The sequence below is a fragment of the Caretta caretta genome, chromosome 6 (genome assembly GCF_965140235.1).
Source record: "Caretta caretta isolate rCarCar2 chromosome 6, rCarCar1.hap1, whole genome shotgun sequence".
Lineage (NCBI taxonomy): Eukaryota > Metazoa > Chordata > Testudines > Cheloniidae > Caretta > Caretta caretta.
In genome coordinates, this window is record NC_134211.1 from 71963806 (window position 1) to 71984654 (window position 20849).

Here is a 20849-nt window from a genome sequence, read left to right on the forward strand (position 1 = left end):
TCTCTATCACACTGCCAAAAACACAAAAATGCCCCTACCTCATCCTCTCTTCAGCCAAGCCATGGTTCACATCATGATTATGTATCACATGAACTCCTGTAGTCATCTACTCCATTCACTGATATTCACCTTTCTCCTCTTCAATCTATCCAGCATTCACCCTTAATCACATCTCTGGCCATCCTAATTTATCTTCCTTTCTCAAATCCCTTCACTTGCTCATTACCTACTTCTGGATAAAGTTCAAACTCACCTTGACTGCTAAGATCCTGCTCAACTCCGCCCTCTGACTTGTTATCCCTCATTCCCCAATTTGTACCTTGTCTCTTCTTGCTTTTTTTTTTTTTATTACTGTTTCCCATCTTGCCCTCTCACCTTAATGCCTTTTCCATTCTGTTTCTAACCACGCATCAGTTATCTTCACTATGCCCACTTTTATAGCCTTATTTTCTGTCACCAACTTCCATTTCTGTGCAGTGTCCTCCCCCCCACTTCTGTGCAGTGTCCTCCCCCCCACTTCTCACTCCCTACTTTAAAAATCATCAGAACTTTTACGATTTGCTTGCTATACAAGTGGTTTTTGTTCACGTCAATCCTCCTTTCCTTTTGTCTGCATTCCATGTTTGTCCAATTAGACTGTAAATGCTGAAGCAAGGACTAGGTCTGTTAGAGTTGTATAAGAAATGGTCATTAACATGCCATAACTGCATGATGCTTTAGTGTTTTTTAAAGCATCCCTTCACCTCAAAAAAGCTGCACTCATCTCCTGATCAGCTACAACTTGAGAAAGCTAAAAAAACCCAAGTCTTGCAGTGTGACCTGAAAGTCACAGATGAAAATGGCTCACAAACGAAAGAGAAAAGCTAGGGATCCCTTTCAGAAAAAAGTATGGTACTGCTTGTTTCCATCAAGGACTCATTAGTCCTTCTATCATACCATCACCAAGTTTGGCAATATTGCATTCTACAACTCCTTCTCGAGCTGACAGAGGAAATTTCTCCTTACGCAGACTTCTGGCGGTATGTTTTCCTTGGCGGTGATACTATCTGAAGGTTTACGAACAGCAAGGGGACGTCGGGCACTTTTCTGTGGGTGGCCTGCAGGATGACTAAACAAAAGTGACATTGCATTAAATATTGATAAAAATAATTTTTCTCCTCAAGAGACTTAATTCACTTAACACTTCAAGACCACTTTGCTTCCTTTTTAGGTTAGAACTACAAACCAACACAATAAACTACTTACCAAGAATGGAGACAATCTTGTTAAGGTAGTAGGGGTGGGGGTATGGACAGAAGATGCACCGTGAGAAGAGAAGAGAATAATTGTGTGAAATCAATAAAAGAAAGATTTAGGATGAATATTGGGGAATTGTTTTCCTGACCATGAGGCTGTGGAGTCTCCCAAGAGCAGTGAGACAAAACTAGACAATACATAAAAAGGAATACTGTCATGAATAATTGTGCTATAGAGGAAGTGGTATGGGGGTAGTCTAGGCAATTTACTATGTATATGTTTCAGTGATTCTATAACCTGACATTCTGGTTTTCTGAAGCAGACGATTCATCAAATATGGAGAAAAATGTAGTAGGATCCAGTGAAGGAGGGAGATCTGCATCTGGAATTAAAAACAAAGACTGGGTAATAGACAAATACTCCTGCACAGCACATACAGTGGTGCTTCAGACCCATATAAGACAGCTCAAAGTGCCTGTCCTAGCAGGAAGTATTTGGACTCATGCTTAAAAGTATCCCATTTAAAACACAATAGTGGCTTATAGCGTTACGATCGTTTGGTTTTGCCATGTTAAAGAAACTCAGAGAGTAAAAGCATGGTTCTTCACGAGCCAGTGTGCTCTGTCTGGAATTTTCTTTATAGCTTGTACCTTTTTTCTTAAGTGTGATCTCAACTTTCTGCTCATCCTGGTCATCGAAAAACACATTGTCTCTCTAGATTTCTGAGCGCCCAGCTAGAGGCTGGGTCATTTCTGTCAATAAGGAATAGTAATCTCATACCTGACCATCAAGAAGATAATTTAGTCAGCCTACGCCCTTTCAGGAACAAGTAGAGTACACAAGGTCTGAGAAAAAGCATTCTCACCTACAGCAGTCCAACTATAGAATACTACCAGCTCCTCCAGAAGGCACTCTAAACTGATATCAGTCTCAAAGAGAGTATGAAACTCTAGAACTGTACTCAGGAAAAGAAGAAAGGATCCTCAGCTATTAAAATTATTAGATTTGAAAGTCTCTTTAAATAATCAACAGCACAATGAGCGTGTGAGATTCCTGAACAAGACCAACGCCAGTTAAGCATGTTGTTTTCGCTATTCTAATCCACACAATTCAGCTATTCATTTGAATGACTACTTCCTATCAGCATAGCCGTCTCTCAAAATGGTATCAATGCAAACAGAACTTACCCTTAGAGCACAGCTGTTCGTGCTGCTGAGCATTTTCTGCCAACTGGGACTCACTGTGAACAAAATATAGGCAAGTTTTTAATACATGCATGCAGCCCCCCCAACTATACTTAGTAGATGAGCAAGCTGAACTCAGCTATAACGCTAAACATTACTCTTCTCAGAAAAATTATTAAAATCCTCTGAAGACAGATACCTGATTCTGTTCAGAGGCCAATACCGAGATCAGGGTATATTTTGAGGTATGATGTTTTTGGAAAAAACATGAGGAAAAACTAAAAACAGGCTTCCCAGAAAGTGACACATACTAAAAAAAGCGAAGAAAACCACACTGAGGCAGAGACTCTCCACCTCCTGCTCCCAAAGCAAATCCCGCACTACCTTTGCAATCCAGTCAGTTTTTTCACAAGAGATTCTGCAGTGAGTGCTACTGCGCTGGGGAAAGCAACTTCTCCTTCTGCTTCAAGAGGCTCTGAAGCTCCCACCAAAACAGATTTCATTCTTGCAGGCTCCCTCTCTTCTGTTGGCTTTGACCATGAAAGTGGGAGTGGCAGAGGGGAGAGAGACAGCACTCAGTGAGTAACTCGCAAGCCATACTACCGACTTCCAAAACTGTATGGGATAGCACTCTGTGTGTAGTTAAAGTGAGGGTAGATTGATCACCGATTTAAATCACCGATTTTAATGATGATTTAAATCAGAAAGCAGATAACTTATTTGAAACAAATTTCAGTCATGCTTCCTGTATGCACTTTATTTTTCTAAAGAAAGGTTCATTCTCATTGGTTGGTACAATAATGATGTGCTGATTATTTACAATTACATCTAGTTTTTACACTAAATTTGGTACTTGGTTAGCCAGGAGGATACAGCCTAACTACACACATTTATTTGAGCAATTACACAGCTTAGTATAGAAATTAAGAGTGTGAATAAATGTAATAAAGTGCATGGTTAGAAAGTGTATTTACTAGATAATTAACTGTTTATTCATAATTTGTGTCTCGCTGTATTTAGATGGACATTAGAATTCTGTTTTGGCATTTTTAAACAGCATTTTTATTTCTAGTTAAAAACTACCTTAATGCATTGGATACATAAGAAAAGTATTTCAGCTAAACTTTCCAGCAAATTACTAATATTTGGAAAAAAGTTAACACCCCAACATTCACTTCACTTTTAGGACTGAAAATTATATAGAAATTTAGCGCAGCATATGACAGACTGTGCCACATTTACAAGGGTTGACATCAGAAGTGAAAAATGTTTTCTTCCAGTTCTATATGTAAAAAGAAGCCTTTAAGTAAATAAGTTTGAGGTGGGCTCTTGCATTTAGTATATTTTTATTTACACAAATTTTAATAGAAGCTCGGGCCTTAACGTAGGTTGTCAAATTTAGTTTTAAAAGGGGAAAAAATAAAAAAATCAGATTTAAATAAGAGTCAGATTTTTTAAAGCCATTAATTTTTATCCATCGTAGTTAAAATAAACTGAAAAAAATATAGAAAACAATATTTCTCTCATCTTTCAGTTATTAGGGTGGTGGCCTTATGAGTTATTTATACCAAACATTTAAATATCCCTTCAGAGTAAGAGGGAGGAAACTGTACTAGCAAGATAAAAAACAGAGGGGTCACTATTCCATTAGAGCTTTCATCTACCTTCATACAGGTAGGCCATCAGCACAAATGAACAAGGAAGAAGATACCTGCTCAGATGTTCTCTTCTGCTGGTCATCATCTTTCTCCTTTAGCTTCTTCTCCAGCTCTTCAATCCGCCTCTGCATCTCTGCGGTCTGCTGTGCTATGGCATGAAACTCGTCTAAAGAAGGAAAGCTTAATTAAAGTATTATGTATTCCTTATGAGTAACCCTGTAGCCAAGCCCAAACTCTGCACGCCCCCAGTAACAGACACCAGATCCTCTTGTAAAGAAAAAGTTTCCCCATCCTACTTCCTGGGGAGTGGTATTTATTTAGGCTACTAACTAGGGCTGTCAAGCGATTAAAAAAATTAACCATGACTAATTGCACTGTTAAACAATAATAAAATACCATTTATTTAAATATTTTGGGTGTTTTCTACACTTTCAAATATATTGATTTTAATTACAACACAGAATACAAAGTGTACAGTGCTCACTTTATTTCTTGTTTTTTTACAGTGCAAATACTTGTAATCAAAAATACAGTATTTTTCAATTTACCTAATACAAGTACTGTAGTGCAATCTCTATCGTGAAAGCTGAACTTACAAATGTAGAGTTATGTACAGAAAAACTGCATTCAAAAATAAAATATAAAATTTTAGAGCCTACAACTGCACTCAGTCCTACTTCTTATTCAGCCAATTGCTCAGACAAATAAGTTTGTTTACATTTGCAGGAGATAATGAAGCCTGCTTCTTGTTTACCATGTCATCTGAAAGTGAGAACAGGCAGGCACTCTCATGGCACTGTTGTAGCAAGCGTTGCAACATATTTACACGCCAGATGCGCTAAAGATTCTCATGTCTGTTCATGCTTCAACCACCATTCCAGAGGACATGCGACCATGCTGATGATGGGTTCTGCGCGATAACAATATAAAGTAGTGCAAACCGACGCATGTTCATTTTCATTATCTGAGTCAGATGCCACCAGCAGATTTTCTTTTCTGAGGGTTCAGGTTCTGTAGTTTCCGCATTGGAGTGTTGCTCTTTTAAGATTTCTGAAAGCATGCTCCACACCTTGTCCCGCTCAGATTTTGGAAGGCGCTTCAGATTCTTAAACCTTGGGTTGAGTGCTGTAGCTATTTTTAGAAATCTCACATTGGTACCTTCTTTGCGTTTTGTCAAATCTGCAGTGAAAGTGTTTTTAAAATGAACATGTGCTGGGTCATCAGCTGAGACTGCTATAACATGAAATATATGGCAGAATGCAGGTAAAACAGAGCAGGGGACATACAATTCTCCCCCCAGGAGTTCAGTCACAAATATAATTAACAGTTTTTCTTTTTCCCTCTTAAAACGAGAGAGTCATCAGCATGAAAGCATGTCCTCTGGAATGATGGCCAAAGCATGAAGGGGCATACGAATGTTTAGCATATCTGGCATGTAAATACTTTGCAATGCCAGCTACAGAAGTGCCATGCAAATGTCTGTTCTCACTTGCTGGTGCCACAGTAAATAAGAAGAGGGCAGCATTATCTCCTGTAAATGTAAACAAACTTGTTTGTCTTAGCGATTGGCTGAACAAGAAGCTGGAGGGAGTGGACTTCTAGGCTCTAAAGTTTTACATTGTTTTGGTTTTGAGTGCAGTTATGTTACCAAATAAATAAATAAATCAAAAATCTACATTTGTAAGTTGCACTTTCAGGACGAAGAGGTTGCACTACACTACTTGTATAAGGTGACTTGAAAAATACTATTTCTTTTAACATTTTTACAGTGCTAATATTTGTAATCAAAAATATACATTTTGGATTCAATTACAACATAAAATATATATGAAAATGTAGAAAAACATCCAAAATATTTCAATTGGTATGCTATTATTTAACAGTGCAATTAAAACAGCAATTAATTTTTTTAATCACGATTAATTTTTTTGAGTTAATCGCAATTAATCGACAGCCCTACTATTAACAGAACCAAAGAGGATCAGGTAGGGTAAAAAGGCCCATTCAAACAGACCCAGTTTAATCCCTGCTGTTCCTGGATAAACCCCTATAGTCGAGGCAGACAGCACACATTCCTTTCTAGGAACAGCTTAAGGAGGAGTGCTCTCATCCACAATGGTTCACCTGTTAACACTGATGAGCCAGTGAACCTCTTTCCCCTCCCCACTGCCCTTCCCATTATAGACCTCCACATAAGTCTTCTCAGTCCCTGGTTGCTGGTTTTCTACTCTTAGTATCAACAGGTGTGAAGCAACAGTCCTAACCTGATGCTTTGCCTTCTTCACCAGTGGCAATAAGGAAGGCTGCCACACCTAATGGGAACTGCAAGTGTAGTTTTCTGAATCAATCTGAAGAAACTTCAGGTCATCCCTTTTGATGCATACCTTCCCTTCTCTTTTTTGCTTTCTTTCTATATATTTCAGCTCGGATCTCTTCCAAGGAGAACTCCTCTACTCCAGCGTAAACTCTCTCTTTACAATACATTGCAACCTCTTTCTTCTCCTGAGCGTCCTGTTGATGGTTTTGCACCCGTTGTAGTGGATCCACTTCCTTCCCAGGCTTCCGAGCACTTAAAACATGATTTATGCTGGACTCAATTTTGCAGGGAGTACTAAGAGAACAAAAGATAATTAACATTCAGCACATAGTCCCCAGAGATGGGAGCATGGGTGGAAGTATGGATAATCTCAAAGGATCCATTTAAGTTCAGGACAGCCTATGGGCAACATAAATCAGCTCCTGAAACAGGAAAGGCAACAGAAAGGAATGGAATGTCAGAAAATTTATAAGTAGACACCTATGGATAAGTGGTAATGAACACAAGCCCCAGTCAAATAGTATACACCTGCTATGTAACACATGTTCTAGAGTGCGAGTTTTTGCCTTTAGCCCCCAAGACCCTTATGGATGCATTTGCCACCTGCATCTTCTTGTCACCAATCACCTCCCACCACTCTCATTTTATTATCTAAGCAAGAAAAGCCAGCCTTAGGACAACAGTTCCAACCGTCACCACACAGTCAATGAAGACTTGTGAACAACTGAATTTGTGAAACCTGTTTAACTCTGTGTAAAATGATGCTATTGAAATTCAAGTGAAGAGTTCTGTGGAAAAGATCCTAATGCGGAAAGTTAAAACTTACGTTTTCACATTAAGAAAGTACTAAACAGAGAATCCTGAGGCCAGCATGAAGATTTTGAAACATGAAAGATATAGGCTTCACAGTTGGGTTTGGCCAATTTGTTAAAAAAAGAGTCACCTAAACCTATTTAGGACCCTTCTACCCCAAGCTTTCACATTCTCTTTTTCACTCTGTAAACATCGTTCCAGTTAAACTCTTTCAAGCATAGTTTGGGGCGGGCCAATGCCCACAGCATGGACAAAACAAGACAGACTTTTCTAAACTGTTCCCATAAGGTATAGCCTCATCCAGACTGACTGGCCAAACCACTTAAAATGCTAATTTAGGTGGAACCATATTTAAAATATTTCTCTGTTCCCTTTAAGTGTAGACAGGACCATACTGTGCAAACAGCAAAGATTCAACCTATACTATAGAAAACAATGTCGGGGACCCAACTATATAGTACCAGGAGACTCCCATAACAGGTAAGATATGTTTAGGTCTTTAGCATAGACAGGACCTTGCCTTGTTATAAACGTGTTCCTGGATTAGGATACACTTTTGGACACAGCTAGGTAGCATGGTTCCAGGGCATGGCTTAGATTCCATACACAATATACAAAACTATGGGCTTAGCTACACAGTGCAGTAATGCACAACAGTGGGGTGTGAATTCTAATGTGCATCAACATTTTGTGCATGGAATCTAAGTGGCCCGTATAGACTCTGATGGAGGACACTAGAAGTTCCCTAGAGAGCATTAATGCAGCATTGTTCACATCGTGTAGACAAGCCCTTTGAATTAGGGAAAAGCTGTGCTGCAATCAAGCCCTTGATGCTCTTGCTTTTGTATTTTATACATAGTCAAAAAGAAGCAATGTTCCACTCACTTTCCCCACTGCAAGATAGCTGTGGGCAAGCATAACTAACACCAGTCACCTTCTCCAGAAAGAGGTAAGCAACCTCAACATTTTTTTTATTTTTTTCCTGATTTATGAAGAGAGAAAAGCAGAGCAATTTACAGGCATTTTAGTGAGCAATGCACAAGCAGGAAGCTAGATTCAAGCCAAGTAACATACTCCTCCATACTTGTCATGCAAACTTTTTAAAAGCTTTTCTCAAAAGAAAACTCCCTTTTAAGCTGACTCTAAAGTTCCAAAAAACACTAGGAAACATAGCTACAAACCTGAATCAGACTTGGCTGCTCCCTACCACCACACAGACAAAAAGGCCATAGACTTATGAAGTAGACTTTTGAGAATTCAAGGCAGCTGTGTCCTTCTCCCTAACTCTGCCAGCTCCCATTACAGTAACTCCTCACTTAAAGTCGTCCCTGATCAATTAGGGAACATGCTCATTTAAAATTGTGCAGTGCTCCCTTATAATGTTGTTTGGCAGCCACCTGCTTTGTCCACTGCTTGCAGAAAGAGCAGCCCTTTGCAGCTAGCTGGTGGGGGCTTGGAACCACAGTGGACCAGGAGCCCCCGTATCAGCTCCCCGCTGCCCTAAGTTCCCTGTGTCTCAACTTCCTGATCTACTTAAAAAGGCAGTATACTTAGAGTGGGGTCAGCATACTTTAAGGGGCAATACACATCTCTCTCTCTCTCTCACACACACACACAGGGTGTGTGTCTCTGTCTCTGCCATGCTGTCTCCCCTCCCTCCATTGGTGCTGCCTTGCAGAGCATGAGGTTACATTAACAACAATATGTTAACCCCTGAGGACTCAGCTGAGTTCTAGTTCATCATTTAGCAGTAAGGCATCCCCTGGGAAATATCCCACCGTCTTCCACCCTCTGACTCCACCACCTCAATCAAGCTTCACACAATCATCATTGCTGTGTACAGTATTAAATTGTTTAAAACGTATACTGTGTATACATATATTATATTATAATCTAATATAATCTTTTGTCTGGTGAAAAAAATTTCTCTGGAACCTAACCCCCCTATTTACATTAATTCTTATGGGGAAATTGGATTCGCTTAACATCGTTTCACTTAAAGTCGCATTTTTCAGGAACATAACTACAATGCTAAGCGAGGAGTTACTGTACAAGCCTTCTGAGGAGATAGAAACTCACATGACTTGATGCTGTGCAGACTCTTCCACATATGGGGTAAAACTGGGCAGCATACAGGGCACCTCTATACCAGAGTTCATGTTACTGCGAGGACGCTGGGGGAGCAGAAACCCAATGTTAGCAGCTTAAAGATTCATTCTTAAACACCCCCACAGGCTGATTTGTTCTCCTTCTCTGCCCAGACTTTTTGATGTCCGCAATGACAACTCATTCCTTAGTCATTAAAAATCCTGCCTCCATAAAACTCCATATTTCTCCAGCACTTCAATTTCCTTCTGCTATGCAGTCAAGTTACAAAATTTCCAAATGGCCATCAATGCCTTGAAAAACAATGACACATGCCCTTTCTTTTCTACTCCTATCTCATTTCCAGAGATGCTGAGAATCCTCACTACCCAGTCAGTATCTTATTTTTTTCCTCCTCTTCCACCCACTTTTCGCTTAAGATTGCCCCAATACTTCAGCAGCATAATCTCTACTCTCATCTGAGTGCTTCCTGTCTTCCCTATTTTCCTTCCTTGCAGATTATGAACAGGAAGTCAAAGAAAGCATCAAGTTAGCAACCCTTCTTCCTTCTCATTTTCCTTGACAATTAAGAATAGGGCTGTCAAGCAATTAAAAAAATTAATCGCTATTAATCATGCTGTTAAGTATTTAAATAAACAGTATTCTATTGTTTATTTAAATACTTTCAGATGTTTTCTATATTTTCAAATATATTGATTTGTAGTACTATAGTGTACAATACACCCTTTGTTTTTTATTACAAATATTTGCACTGTAAAAAAAATGAAATAGTATTTTTCAAATCACCTAATACAAGTACTGTACTGCAATTTCTATCATGAAAGTTGAACTTACAAATGTAGAATTATGTACAAAAAAAACCTGCATTCAAAAATAAAGCTTTAGCACCTACAATACCTCTCAGTCGCACTTCTTGTTTATGTCACTGGACAGTGAGAAGAGGCGGTCGCATGGCACTGTTGTAGCCGGCATTGCAAGATATTTACGTGCCAGATGCGCTAAACATTCACATGCCCCTTCCTGCTTCAGTCACAATTCCAGAGGACATGCATCCATGCTGATGATGGGTTCTGGTCGATAACAATCCAAAGCAGAGCAGACTGATGCATGTTCGTTTTCATCATCTGAGTCAGATACCACCAGCAGAAGGTTGATTTTCCTTTTTGGTGGTTTGGTTTCTCTAGTTTCCGCATTGGAGTATTGCTCTTTTAAGACTTCTGAAAGCATGCTCCACACCTCCTCCCTCTCAGATTTTGGAAGGCACTTCAGATTCTTAAACCTTGGGTCGAGTGCTATAGCTATCTTTAGAAATCTCACATTGGTACCTTCTTTGGTCAACTCTGCACTGAAAGTGTTCTGAAAACGAACATGTGCTGGGTCAGACTGCTATAACATGAAATATATGGCAGAATGCGGGTAAAACAGAGCAGGAGACATACAATTCTCCCCCAAGGAGTTCATTTACAAATTTGTTACAAATAAGTTACAAATTTAATTAATGCATTTTTTTTTTTAAACGAGCATCAGCATGGAAGCATGACCTCTGGAATTCTGACTGAAGCAGGAAGGGGCATACGAATGTTTAGCATTACTGGCACATAAATACCTTGCAATGCTGGCTGCAAAAGTGACATGCGAAAGCCTGTTCTCACTTTCAGGTGATATTGTAAAAAGAAGCAGGCAGCAGTATCTCCCATAAATGTAAACAAACTTATTTGTCTTAGTGATTGGCTGAAAAAGAAGTAGGACTGAGTAGACTTGTAGGCACTAAAGTATTACATTGTTTTGGTTTTGAGTGCAGTTATGTAACAAAACAAAACAAAATCTACATTTGTAAGTTACACTTTCAGGATAAAGAGATTGCACTGCAGTACTTGTATGAGGTGAATTGAAAAATACTTTGTCTTTTGTTTATCATTTTTACAATGTAAATATTGGTAATAAAAAATAATAACAAAGTGAGCACTGTACACTTTGTATTCTGTGTTGTAATAGAAATAAATATATTTGAAAATGTAGAAAAACATCCAAAAATATTAAATACATTTCAATTGTTATTCTTTGTTTAACAGTGCAATTAATTTTTTTGAGTTAATCTGCATGAGTTAACTGTGATTAACCAACAGCCCTAATTAAAAACTTCAGATACACTCCATTCACTTGGACCAACATGCTAGCTATGCAAGCACATTTCATTCTCTTAATCAAATTGCCCTTTAACTAGTGGCAATTCTTTTCTCAGGGTTCCCATAAGTTGTGTCCTTTGCTCTTTCCTACTTTTCCTTCTCAGTTGTTTGATTTCTAACCACTTTCACTCTGATGATACTCAGGTGATCATATTCTCTACTGCCCTTTAACTCTTCCACATCTATTCTCTCCATCTGCTCTGATCAAGTCACTCTGGTATTGGACGGGTTTCAGAGTAACAGCCGTGTTAGTCTGTATTCTCAAAAAGAAAAGGAGGACTTGTGACACCTTAGAGACTAACCAATTTATTTGAGCATAAGCTTTCGTGAGCTACAGCTCACTTCATCGGATGCTGTAGCTCACGAAAGCTTATGCTCAAATAAATTGGTTAGCCTCTAAGGTGCCACAAGTACTCCTTTTCTTTCTGGTATTGGAGCGGAGGAGGCCATAAGTACCTATATAAACAAACTTTTGACTTCATTTCAGCTGCTCTCAGCTAACATCTGAGACTAAACTGCTTCTTTTCAAAGAGGAGCAGCCTGAAACACAACCCCTTTTCCACCCACCTCTCCCTGTCTGTCTGCAAGCCTCCCTACATTGCTAGAGTACTGCCTCGATGCAACTTCTCCTCAATACCTTCTTGATGCTTTTGGTGCAAACTCTTGACTGTCACCACTCTAAGTCTCAGGTCTCAAGACACCAGACCTGTGGAATATTTCTGACCACCTTCCCATGTATATAAGGCTGCACAACCACATCCTCAAGCTGTTCCACAGGTTGTGCTGCACTAAGCCAATTTAGCTGCAGCTAATTAATCTTCTGCTTTGCTCTCATCTCATACACTGGACTAACCAAAATTTGTGTGTATATATATATATACACACGCACACATATACACATATACAACCCCCCCCCAAAAAAAAACTTTCCTCCCATCCCTTTTCCTACCCCACCCTTGGCCAGCTTCTCTCTCTCTCTCTCTCCTTTCCACACCGCCCTAGCTCCATAATAGGGTACCAGGTCTCTTCTGTTGCACCTTCTTATTAGCAAGGATTAGACTCAGCAGATATCTATTGACTTCACAGTGGTAAGGGGAGCTTTCTTATAAATCAGTGGAGTTAAGGGGCTGGAAGCAGAGATGTGGCGATAGGAAGTTATAGAAATAGCCTGGCTTAGGAAGAAATCTTAGGTTGAGGCTTTTGTTATTGTTATGCGAGTTACAATAAAGCTAAATCCTAAAGGAGGGAGGTAAGTTTGACTTCATATATAGCATGTGTAGACTTAATTTGAAAGAAACTGGGAAAAATCACCTGCTCTTATACCCTCCCTCCTCCTTTTTTTAGCCAACCAGTCTTGCCACTCCTTACCCTGCCTGAGTTCCACGGTCCTGCCTTCAGTTCGTTTTCTTTGGCCCTTCCTGTTGGGGGTGCTGCCCATGGCTGTGGTGTAAGTATAGGAAGCTCAGCTCTGGAGACTGAGGCTGTGTTTTCATCAAACACAGCAAAATTTGGGCCATTTGACACCTGTTGAGATGTTGAGTTCTGGAAGCTTCGGCCTCGGTTTGCAGCTAGATGTAAAAAGGAGACAAGTTGTATATGAATAATGTTAGGAATGTTGGATCATATTAAAGAAGTTCTGTATTAAAATCACAAATTAGTTTGATTCCCCATTGTTTAAATTCCAGGCTATTGCTAATTAAGAGGTCTCTTGGTTTTTGGTACTGTTTCTCTCCCTCTGTGTGTGAAACTTGCAAGCTGCTAATTGTGTTGAAGGCCGAGAAGAGTCTATTCTCAAAGAAATTTTTTGTAACAACTACTCAGAGAGAGAGACTCAAAGCAATACTCTGTAACAGGAACAGCACCCAGAGACTCCCCGCCCTTTTGTTGTATTCATCTCGCTTTGTTAACAATTGTGATTAAAATAGAGATAGAGGATGTATGTGGATGGATGCTTGGTGTGGATAATAACTGAATGATCAGGGAGGTGCCAGCCTAAGAATTCAGTGTCCATCGGCTGAAGAAGGTGTCAAGTGGAAATAACCAGAGGACCCCCGGAGGGCAGACTGGAATCCACCCAACAGCCTCAAGAATGGGAGAACCAAAGAACAAGATAACATCTGGCAGCATGGAGCCGTCAGGAATGTGCCATCTGCTGATTGATTCAGCAACAGCATGATGAAGCAATTCCCATAGAGTGGCATAGGAAGAAATTCCTATAAAAATGGACTCTAGAAAGTGAGAACTTTGGGGTCTGATTCTGCAAACCAACTTCCAGGAGCATCAGACAAGGCCCTGCTCAACTCTAAGGCTGGTAACTATGATAACAACCTTGCAGAACGTGTGTGTGTGTGTGTGTGTGTGTAAATATGAAATTGAATGGAATGTTATAGCTACAACTAACTGCTTTCTAGGATTCTTTCTGTATTCACAATAAATATGGCATTTTGCCTTTTCCCCTTTAATAAGATCCTGCTGGTTTTTATTTTATTGGTATAACAGAAACACTTAACTACCAGTGTCAGCTATTTGCATACTATACTCAAGTGTATTTTTGACATCACAAGATTACTGTTTTTCAATAAACATAAGGATTGACCAGCCGAACTTACCTTTAAGAGCATCTCCTACTCGACTGATTGGGGCTCTCACATTTTTCTTCCCCTTGCCTTTCAGTTCTGCCAGTGAGCTCCTTTGGGTTTCAGTGATAGCAGGAAGATCCAACTCCTCCTCCTCCTCCTCATCTTGCTCAAGTCCCAGCAGGGTCTGTCGAGAGACCCGGGCCTGAAACTGCCTGAAGAAATGCAAAAAAGTCAGTGTGAATTTCACTATGCAGGTTGCCTATCCAGAGCCATACAAAACAAATCCATTTCTCTTCATTCCAGGGGCAAGTTTTACCTGTGATGGGACTGTAGTTTGTCTTGAGGCTCAGCCCTGCGCTGAAGCCCTTCCTGGAATATTAAATCTGCTTTCTTATAACTACCTCTCGCCTCAAGCGCCTCTGCCCATGTGATGTAGAATAACGCCAGCGATGTGCCAATTTCCTGGCTGTGTAGATAACTGTAGAGGTCCAATGGTTCACTACAGTAGTTTCCCTGCAATAGCCCAGAAGTTTCAGTGATTTACTGCACCAAGTTAAAAAATAAAATAAAAAATAAAGACTCTGGGTCAATTGCTGCCCTTTGATGCACCTGCAAGGCTTCCATTGTTTTCAATTCAAGTTCCACAGGAGCAGACCCAAGGTTAGACATAACTCTTCACATTTAAGAGAAATATCAAAGTTCACAAGATGAGGAAAGCAATTGCTAGAAGATTCAGATACAGTGCTACAAAGCATGACTCCTTACCTATGACTCCATACATATACTTCATGGGTGATAGTACTGTTCAATTAATTCCAGCCCATAAACTTACATATGGGCATTTTTTCTCTTTAATTTTTCTTTATAATAGCATTTAAGAATGGTGTACGGTGCCAGACTAATGGCCCTGGAGGAAAAAGTCCTGTTAATCCTCAGAACAGGAGCACACTACCCTGTCAACAGCCTGACATTTGGGGAATGGGAAGAGAAGCAAGAATAAGGACTAACTAGCATCCAGAAGGGAATTTAGGGTTTAGGGAATTCAGTTGGTACCAAACTCAATTTGGTACCAACTAAGATGCAAATTAGTGGTAGTTTTGATGTGTAATTGAATGGACATCCTATAGCATTAACTTTAAAATCACTCCCGCACCAGGCTAGATTCAGATTGGTGACCTACAAGCGACCATTACTAACTTCAAGCTGTCCAGATGCAGTCACTGCAACAAATGCACCTTGTAAAACCAGCAGAGCAGTGCTAATCAACATTTATTTTGTTAAATTATTTCAGGTCTCATATTTTGTAACTTGGGTTAGAGAAGTTACACTAAAATTAGAGCCCTTCCTTCTGCCTCAGAAGCAAGCAAAGCTTTTTACTGGTCTGATCTTCACTGGGAGGAAAGCAGAGTTGTTAGTATTACTGTAATACCTAGGAGACCTAACTATGGACCAAGCCCCCACTGTTTTAGGCACTGTAGTTACAGAACAACCAAAAAAAAAAAAAAAGAAAAAGAAAAAGAAAAATAGTCCCTGCCATAAAGATCTGACATTAGTTTTGGAATTAGCTACTTTTCATTGTAATGCAGGTGAATGGCAGCCACTCACAATGCAGGATTCTCACTTCATCTTAACTATAGATGTTGGACAGTCCAGGATCACTCATTTTCCTACTTGAAGGGACCATTGAAATCATCACTCTGAGGGACAAGGAAAAGAATATGAACTTTATGAAGTGTCCATGTGTGGTAGGAGCTAGAGGACATTGTGTGTCTTCCAGGAGTAAGGATCTTGCCTAACAGAAGACTTAGTCTCCCCCTACTGGGGTGATACAGGAGAGAGGATACTAGGCAGAAGGAACCTGGTTCTGGGAAGCAGCAAGCAGTTCAAAGTACACCAGACCCTCGCTAGAACGTGCATCTATATAGTGTGAATTCGCATAATGCGGTCGCGGCCATGGATCCCAAATGTAATTACTTTAATTGGAATTCATTTTAACTCGGTCCCGCGTTAATGCGGTACCGCGCATGGATCCCAAATCCCGTGTTCTAGCAAGAGTCCGGTGTATGTGCTGCCTCTTGGCAACACACAGGGCATATGCAGCGGAAAAATGAGCCATCTAGAGAAGCACGTGGACTGCTGTTGCATACAGTGCACTTGTGCCTTTAAAAAAAACCAAACAAAATATTTTTGAAATGTTTTTGCCTGCTATTGTTTTAAGTGACATTTAAGAGGACTAGAAAAAGATTATAGGAGAAAATTTTCTTCTTTCCATTTATTCTGTGTATTCAGTTTCACCGTCAGTTTCCTCTGTTTGTGTGTGCCTTCCATGCAGCAACAGAGGAGAGAAGAAAAACATCAAAGGTTTGATGAGTCATTCTGAGGCTTAGGGGAAGATATAGTAGCTGACACTTCATTTACCCCTCACTTTTTTTTTTTTAATTGACTAGATTTCAAGTCAGCTCAATCCTTTAAGCTTCTTCTGCTCTGTTTAACTGATCAGAAAATCAAGCTGCATCAGTCTAAAGAAATATGTAGTTTTTCAAATTAATACTTCTGAAGAAAGTAAGGTACAATTTCTGTCCAGGCTGAATGACACCAGAAGACTCCTGAAGATTCCATCGGAAGAGCAGTCTTTGAATGATAGATTAGTATATGAATCCTACATTGTGAACAGCTGTCATGTGCCTGACAGAAGTGTGAAGAGCTAATCCTAAATTTGCACTGGTAGCAGAGTCACAGAATGCACTGTACAAAGAAAAGCAGTTCAGGGACATCCAAAAGCTTCAGAAAATGCTTAAGAAAGTACCTAAGAGAACATTAAAGAGATACTTACAAATTTGAGCCAGAGACTGAGATAGCGAGGGTCTTTGTAGTATCTCTGCTGCTCATTCAGTGCTTTTACAGCTCTCTCCAGCACTGCTGAGAGGTTGCTTTCTTTTCCACCTTGAGGGAATGTTTGCTCTGTCCATTTGATGTACCTGGAGGTGGCATAAAAAGAGAGGCATCTTAATTTCTGTATAGTATGAGGAGAAAAGAAAAATTAAGTTTATAGTACTGAGAAAAGACAGACCATAGATTATTACAACAAAAAACATCTCTTTGTACACCTTACCCCCTCGTCAATGGGTTTTCTGTTAACAAAATGAAAGCACTTTTTTCACTTCTTGTGACATTCCTACGTGAAACTCTACAATTTCCAACTATTAGAGATTTTACTGCCCCATTCTAGCAAAATAAAAATAGCCTACCTGTCCCAGACATCCAGTGGATCATCTCCAGAGTAAAAGCGGATTTCAGATTCAAATTCCCTAGAAAAGATATAACATGATATGTAAACAGTAGCTCAGTAACTATAAAGATATTGTTAACTTGGTAGAAAACAAGATCTTCACTCCTATTCAGATCACTATGAATATTTCTTCAGAGACAAACTTGTTTATTTCTCCTGCAGCAGGACCCAATCCTGCTCCCACTGGTGTCAAAGGAACCAAATTAGGATCTTAAACCACCCTTGCACACAAAAAGATTGAGTACTCTGACATTTAACAACAAGGAGGCATTGGAACAGCCTTTCAGTGTGCATTTCCAAAAGTTACTATCCTGAGAGTCATATGGTCCCATCAAAGAGAATTCTTGTACCCTGTTATAGGAAGTTACTAGGGAGGGAAAGATAATGAACTGATAGGTAGCCCATTTTGATGGATTATTATAGTGACAGGTATTTTTCCCTGACAAGTAGCTTCCTCCACTAGATTATGGTAGGAGTTGCGCCTTCCCTGTTCAGTACTTTCATTTGGAAGATTAGTATAAAGCAGAGGGGGGGTGAGGAGGGGGAGGAAGGACATCCTCCTGTAATTTTTGTATATTCCTCTTTAGAAGAATATTCAGACACAAGAGATTCTCCTTAGTGCAGTGTTCTCAAACCTTTTTTTACTGGTGACCCCTTTCACACAGCAAGCCTCTGAGTGCGACCCCCCCCATATAAATTTTAAAAATCTTGTGCATATATTTAACACCATTATAAATGTTGGAAGCAAAGCACTATTATAAATGCTGGGGTGGAGACTGACAGCTCGCAACCCCCATGTAATAACCTCATGACCCCCTGAGGGGTCCTGACCCCCAGAGTTTTAAACTGCAAGCACTAAGGCAGGGGTTCTCAATGTTCTACTATTGAACCCTGAAAGGAATTCCCTCTGGCACCAGCCCTTCATCTATACATTGCATAAAAGGCAAATTGCCTTTGACAGCTTTAGTGTGATACAACCATGCATGGCAGCATTAGTAAAGATTCGGATTGTACTTCTGCTCCCTACGCTCTTCTTATAGCCAGGAGATTAATAGTGGAAACCCAACAGAAGGTACAGAAACACTGATGAAAATAGGTCAACATTTTACTCACTGTTTTTGCTGCTGAATAGCTGTGTGGCTGGAAGTCTCCTGCTGAGCCAAGACTTCCTGCAGGGTAGACATGATTCGCCCCTGCCTCAGGGGCTGCACATTCTCTTTACTCAGTTCCCACTCATTCCACTCCTGCGACATGGTGACCTCTCCTGAAACACAGCACAAGAGAGTAAACAATAGAGAAAGAATGGTCCAGCTTTGGGTGCTAGCCTGGGACTTACTTCACACACCTAATTCTCTACTCTGCCACAGACTTCCCACAACCTCAGGCAAGTCACTTACTTCTCTCTGTGCCTCAGTTCCCCAGGTGTAAAACGGGGATAACAGCACTTTCCTGCATTGCAGAGGCATCATGAGGATAACTGCATTAAAGATTGTGAGGCACTTAGATGCTACAGTAAAAGGGGGTGGGCCAGACAGATAGAATACCATGGACTCCTGTTATTTTAAAGCTGCAACTTGAGAAAAGTGATTATGAGATAGAGGACCTTGATGGGGTATTAACTAAATGAATCACCAATCTTAAGTGTTGGCTGCAACAGCACAGCCACTGTGGCTCTTTCATAGACTTGGCAGAATCCCATGTTTTATCATTTTGATGGATAATATAGATGCTTATTTTAAACATTTTTCCTATTTAAATGTTCACAGTAGCATTAAATTATGCGTTTTAAGCATTTTGATTTTTATCAATTTACATTTTCACAGTTGCAGGAAATGATGGGGGGGGAGTGACAGTCAGGACAATAAGTACTGAGTGACTGCAGAGATGGAGGTTTAAAAAGGTAAAGCTTTATAACCGTTAAAACACAATCTCTCAACATCAGAGGACAAAACTATACAAACTAAACATCCTTGCATCAGAAGCTCTCGGGTTGTGTTTTTCTTCCTTTGCCTATCCCGTACGGGGCAGGAATGATCGAGAGAAAGAGGTTTCTGTGGGTTGGCCGGTGCAGGGTGAAATCCAGGCGAGTTGACATTTACCCATAACAACCTAATCCTGCCAGGCCAAAAAAAGGGGGCCGGGAGGGAGGCTCAGCAGCCGCCCCCATTGCGCGGGGCGGGCGGGGCCGTGTCTGCGCTGGTGCATCTGCCACAAGGCGGTTTGTAGCCCCCGCAGGCAGGAGGGAGACCGAGGCGCTGAGATCCCTGTGGCACGTCCGAAGGCCCAGCCCTTCCCGACGGCCCCGGGACATCCCGCTGACCCAGCAATGGCGGAGCCGCCCCGGAGCCGTTCTGCCTCCAGCGCTCCCAGGAACAGCGCTCCCCGGGCCGCCCAGACCCTCCTCCCCTAGGCTGCCGCCGCCGCCCCGCCGAGCCCAGCCAGGACATCCTCCGCTCGAGCCGCGCTCACCCACCCAGTGCGGCAACCGCAGGCCCGCGCAGGCCACCGGCTCCGCTCCTCTGTATCTAAGTCCCAACAGCCGCCAGCTCGCCCGCTGCGTTCGAGAGTTTAAACTTCAACCGCCACCAGCGTCAGCCCCATTGGCCGGTTCCTAGTACCACGGCCGCGTGTGATTGGTCCCGCGGCCCGCCGGAAGCTGCGTAGGTAAAAGCGTAGTTTCCGCTGGGCCCGTTTCCTAGGGCCGGGCTCCAGCTCCCGGAGTCCGAGTGGGGGTGATGTATAGCTGCTGCTGGCCCAGCGTCACAGCGCTCAGGCTGACCTCGGCCCGTAACTTAGCCCACAAAATCGCTGGTCACGCTCTGGCCCTCAACCAGCAGGGACAGCATTAGGGTTGGCAACCATCTAATCGCACAGACACTCTTACCCTGCCCCTTCTCCAAGGCCCTCGCCCTCTCCATTTCCCTACTGTCCCTGCCTTGCTTCCCTCCACTGTCATGCACTTTCACCGGGCTGGGGCAGGTGGGTGGGGTGCAGGAGGCGGTGTGGGCTCTGTGAGGGAGTTTGGGTGCGGGTGGGAGCTCAAGGCTGGGGCAGGAGGTTCGGATGGAGGAGTGGGTGAGGCATCTGGACTCCTACCTGGCGGTGGTTACCTTGGCTGGCTACCAGAAGTGAAAATGGGAGAGACTCCAGAGGACTGGAAAAGGGTAAATATAGTGCCCATCTGTAAAATGGGAAGTAAGGACAACCCAGGGAATTACAGACCAGTCATCTTAACTTCAGTACTCAGAAAGATAATGGAGCAAATAATTAAGCAACCAATTACAAGGGACACCAAAGAATCCACAAGCACAGGAACATTTATCCAGCCTTCAACACAAAAACAATATTTGGACATTCAGAAAAGCTTGGTTAAGGTTACCCACCCAAAGAATGTCTCAAGGTGAACCTACATCCTCCAACCATACTTTTACTCTTCTTCCCTGCAGTGGCAAACCTTGAGGGGAAAGAGGAAGGAGTAGGT

The 20849-nt window shown here is 41.4% G+C and overlaps 1 protein-coding gene across 4 annotated transcripts in view; it reads right to left on the minus strand.

The window, feature by feature from the left end:
- BUB1B (BUB1 mitotic checkpoint serine/threonine kinase B) overlaps window positions 1-19979 on the minus strand; it is a 45739-nt gene extending 25760 nt beyond the window's left edge. For 2 of the 4 annotated variants that reach the window (XR_007357055.2, XM_048852624.2), the window contains exons 1-14: window positions 19842-19979; window positions 18482-18632; window positions 17328-17387; window positions 16913-17057; window positions 14396-14592; window positions 14110-14291; window positions 12869-13068; window positions 9288-9382; window positions 6463-6689; window positions 4132-4244; window positions 2805-2950; window positions 2424-2476; window positions 1534-1618; window positions 1006-1108 (exon numbers count right to left, since the gene is read on the minus strand). Coding sequence is in view for 3 of the 4 variants with exons in the window: in XM_048852624.2 (XP_048708581.1) it covers window positions 1006-1108; window positions 1534-1618; window positions 2424-2476; window positions 2805-2950; window positions 4132-4244; window positions 6463-6689; window positions 9288-9382; window positions 12869-13068; window positions 14110-14291; window positions 14396-14592; window positions 16913-17057; window positions 17328-17387; window positions 18482-18621 (1746 nt within the window). In the remaining variant the exon portion in view is untranslated. The remainder of the gene's footprint in view (window positions 1-1005; window positions 1109-1533; window positions 1619-2423; window positions 2477-2804; window positions 2951-4131; window positions 4245-6462; window positions 6690-9287; window positions 9383-12868; window positions 13069-14109; window positions 14292-14395; window positions 14593-16912; window positions 17058-17327; window positions 17388-18481; window positions 18633-19841) is intronic. The other 2 variants (XM_048852623.2, XM_048852621.2) reach the window with 1 other exon arrangement.
- Window positions 19980-20849: the final 870 nt, after the last annotated feature.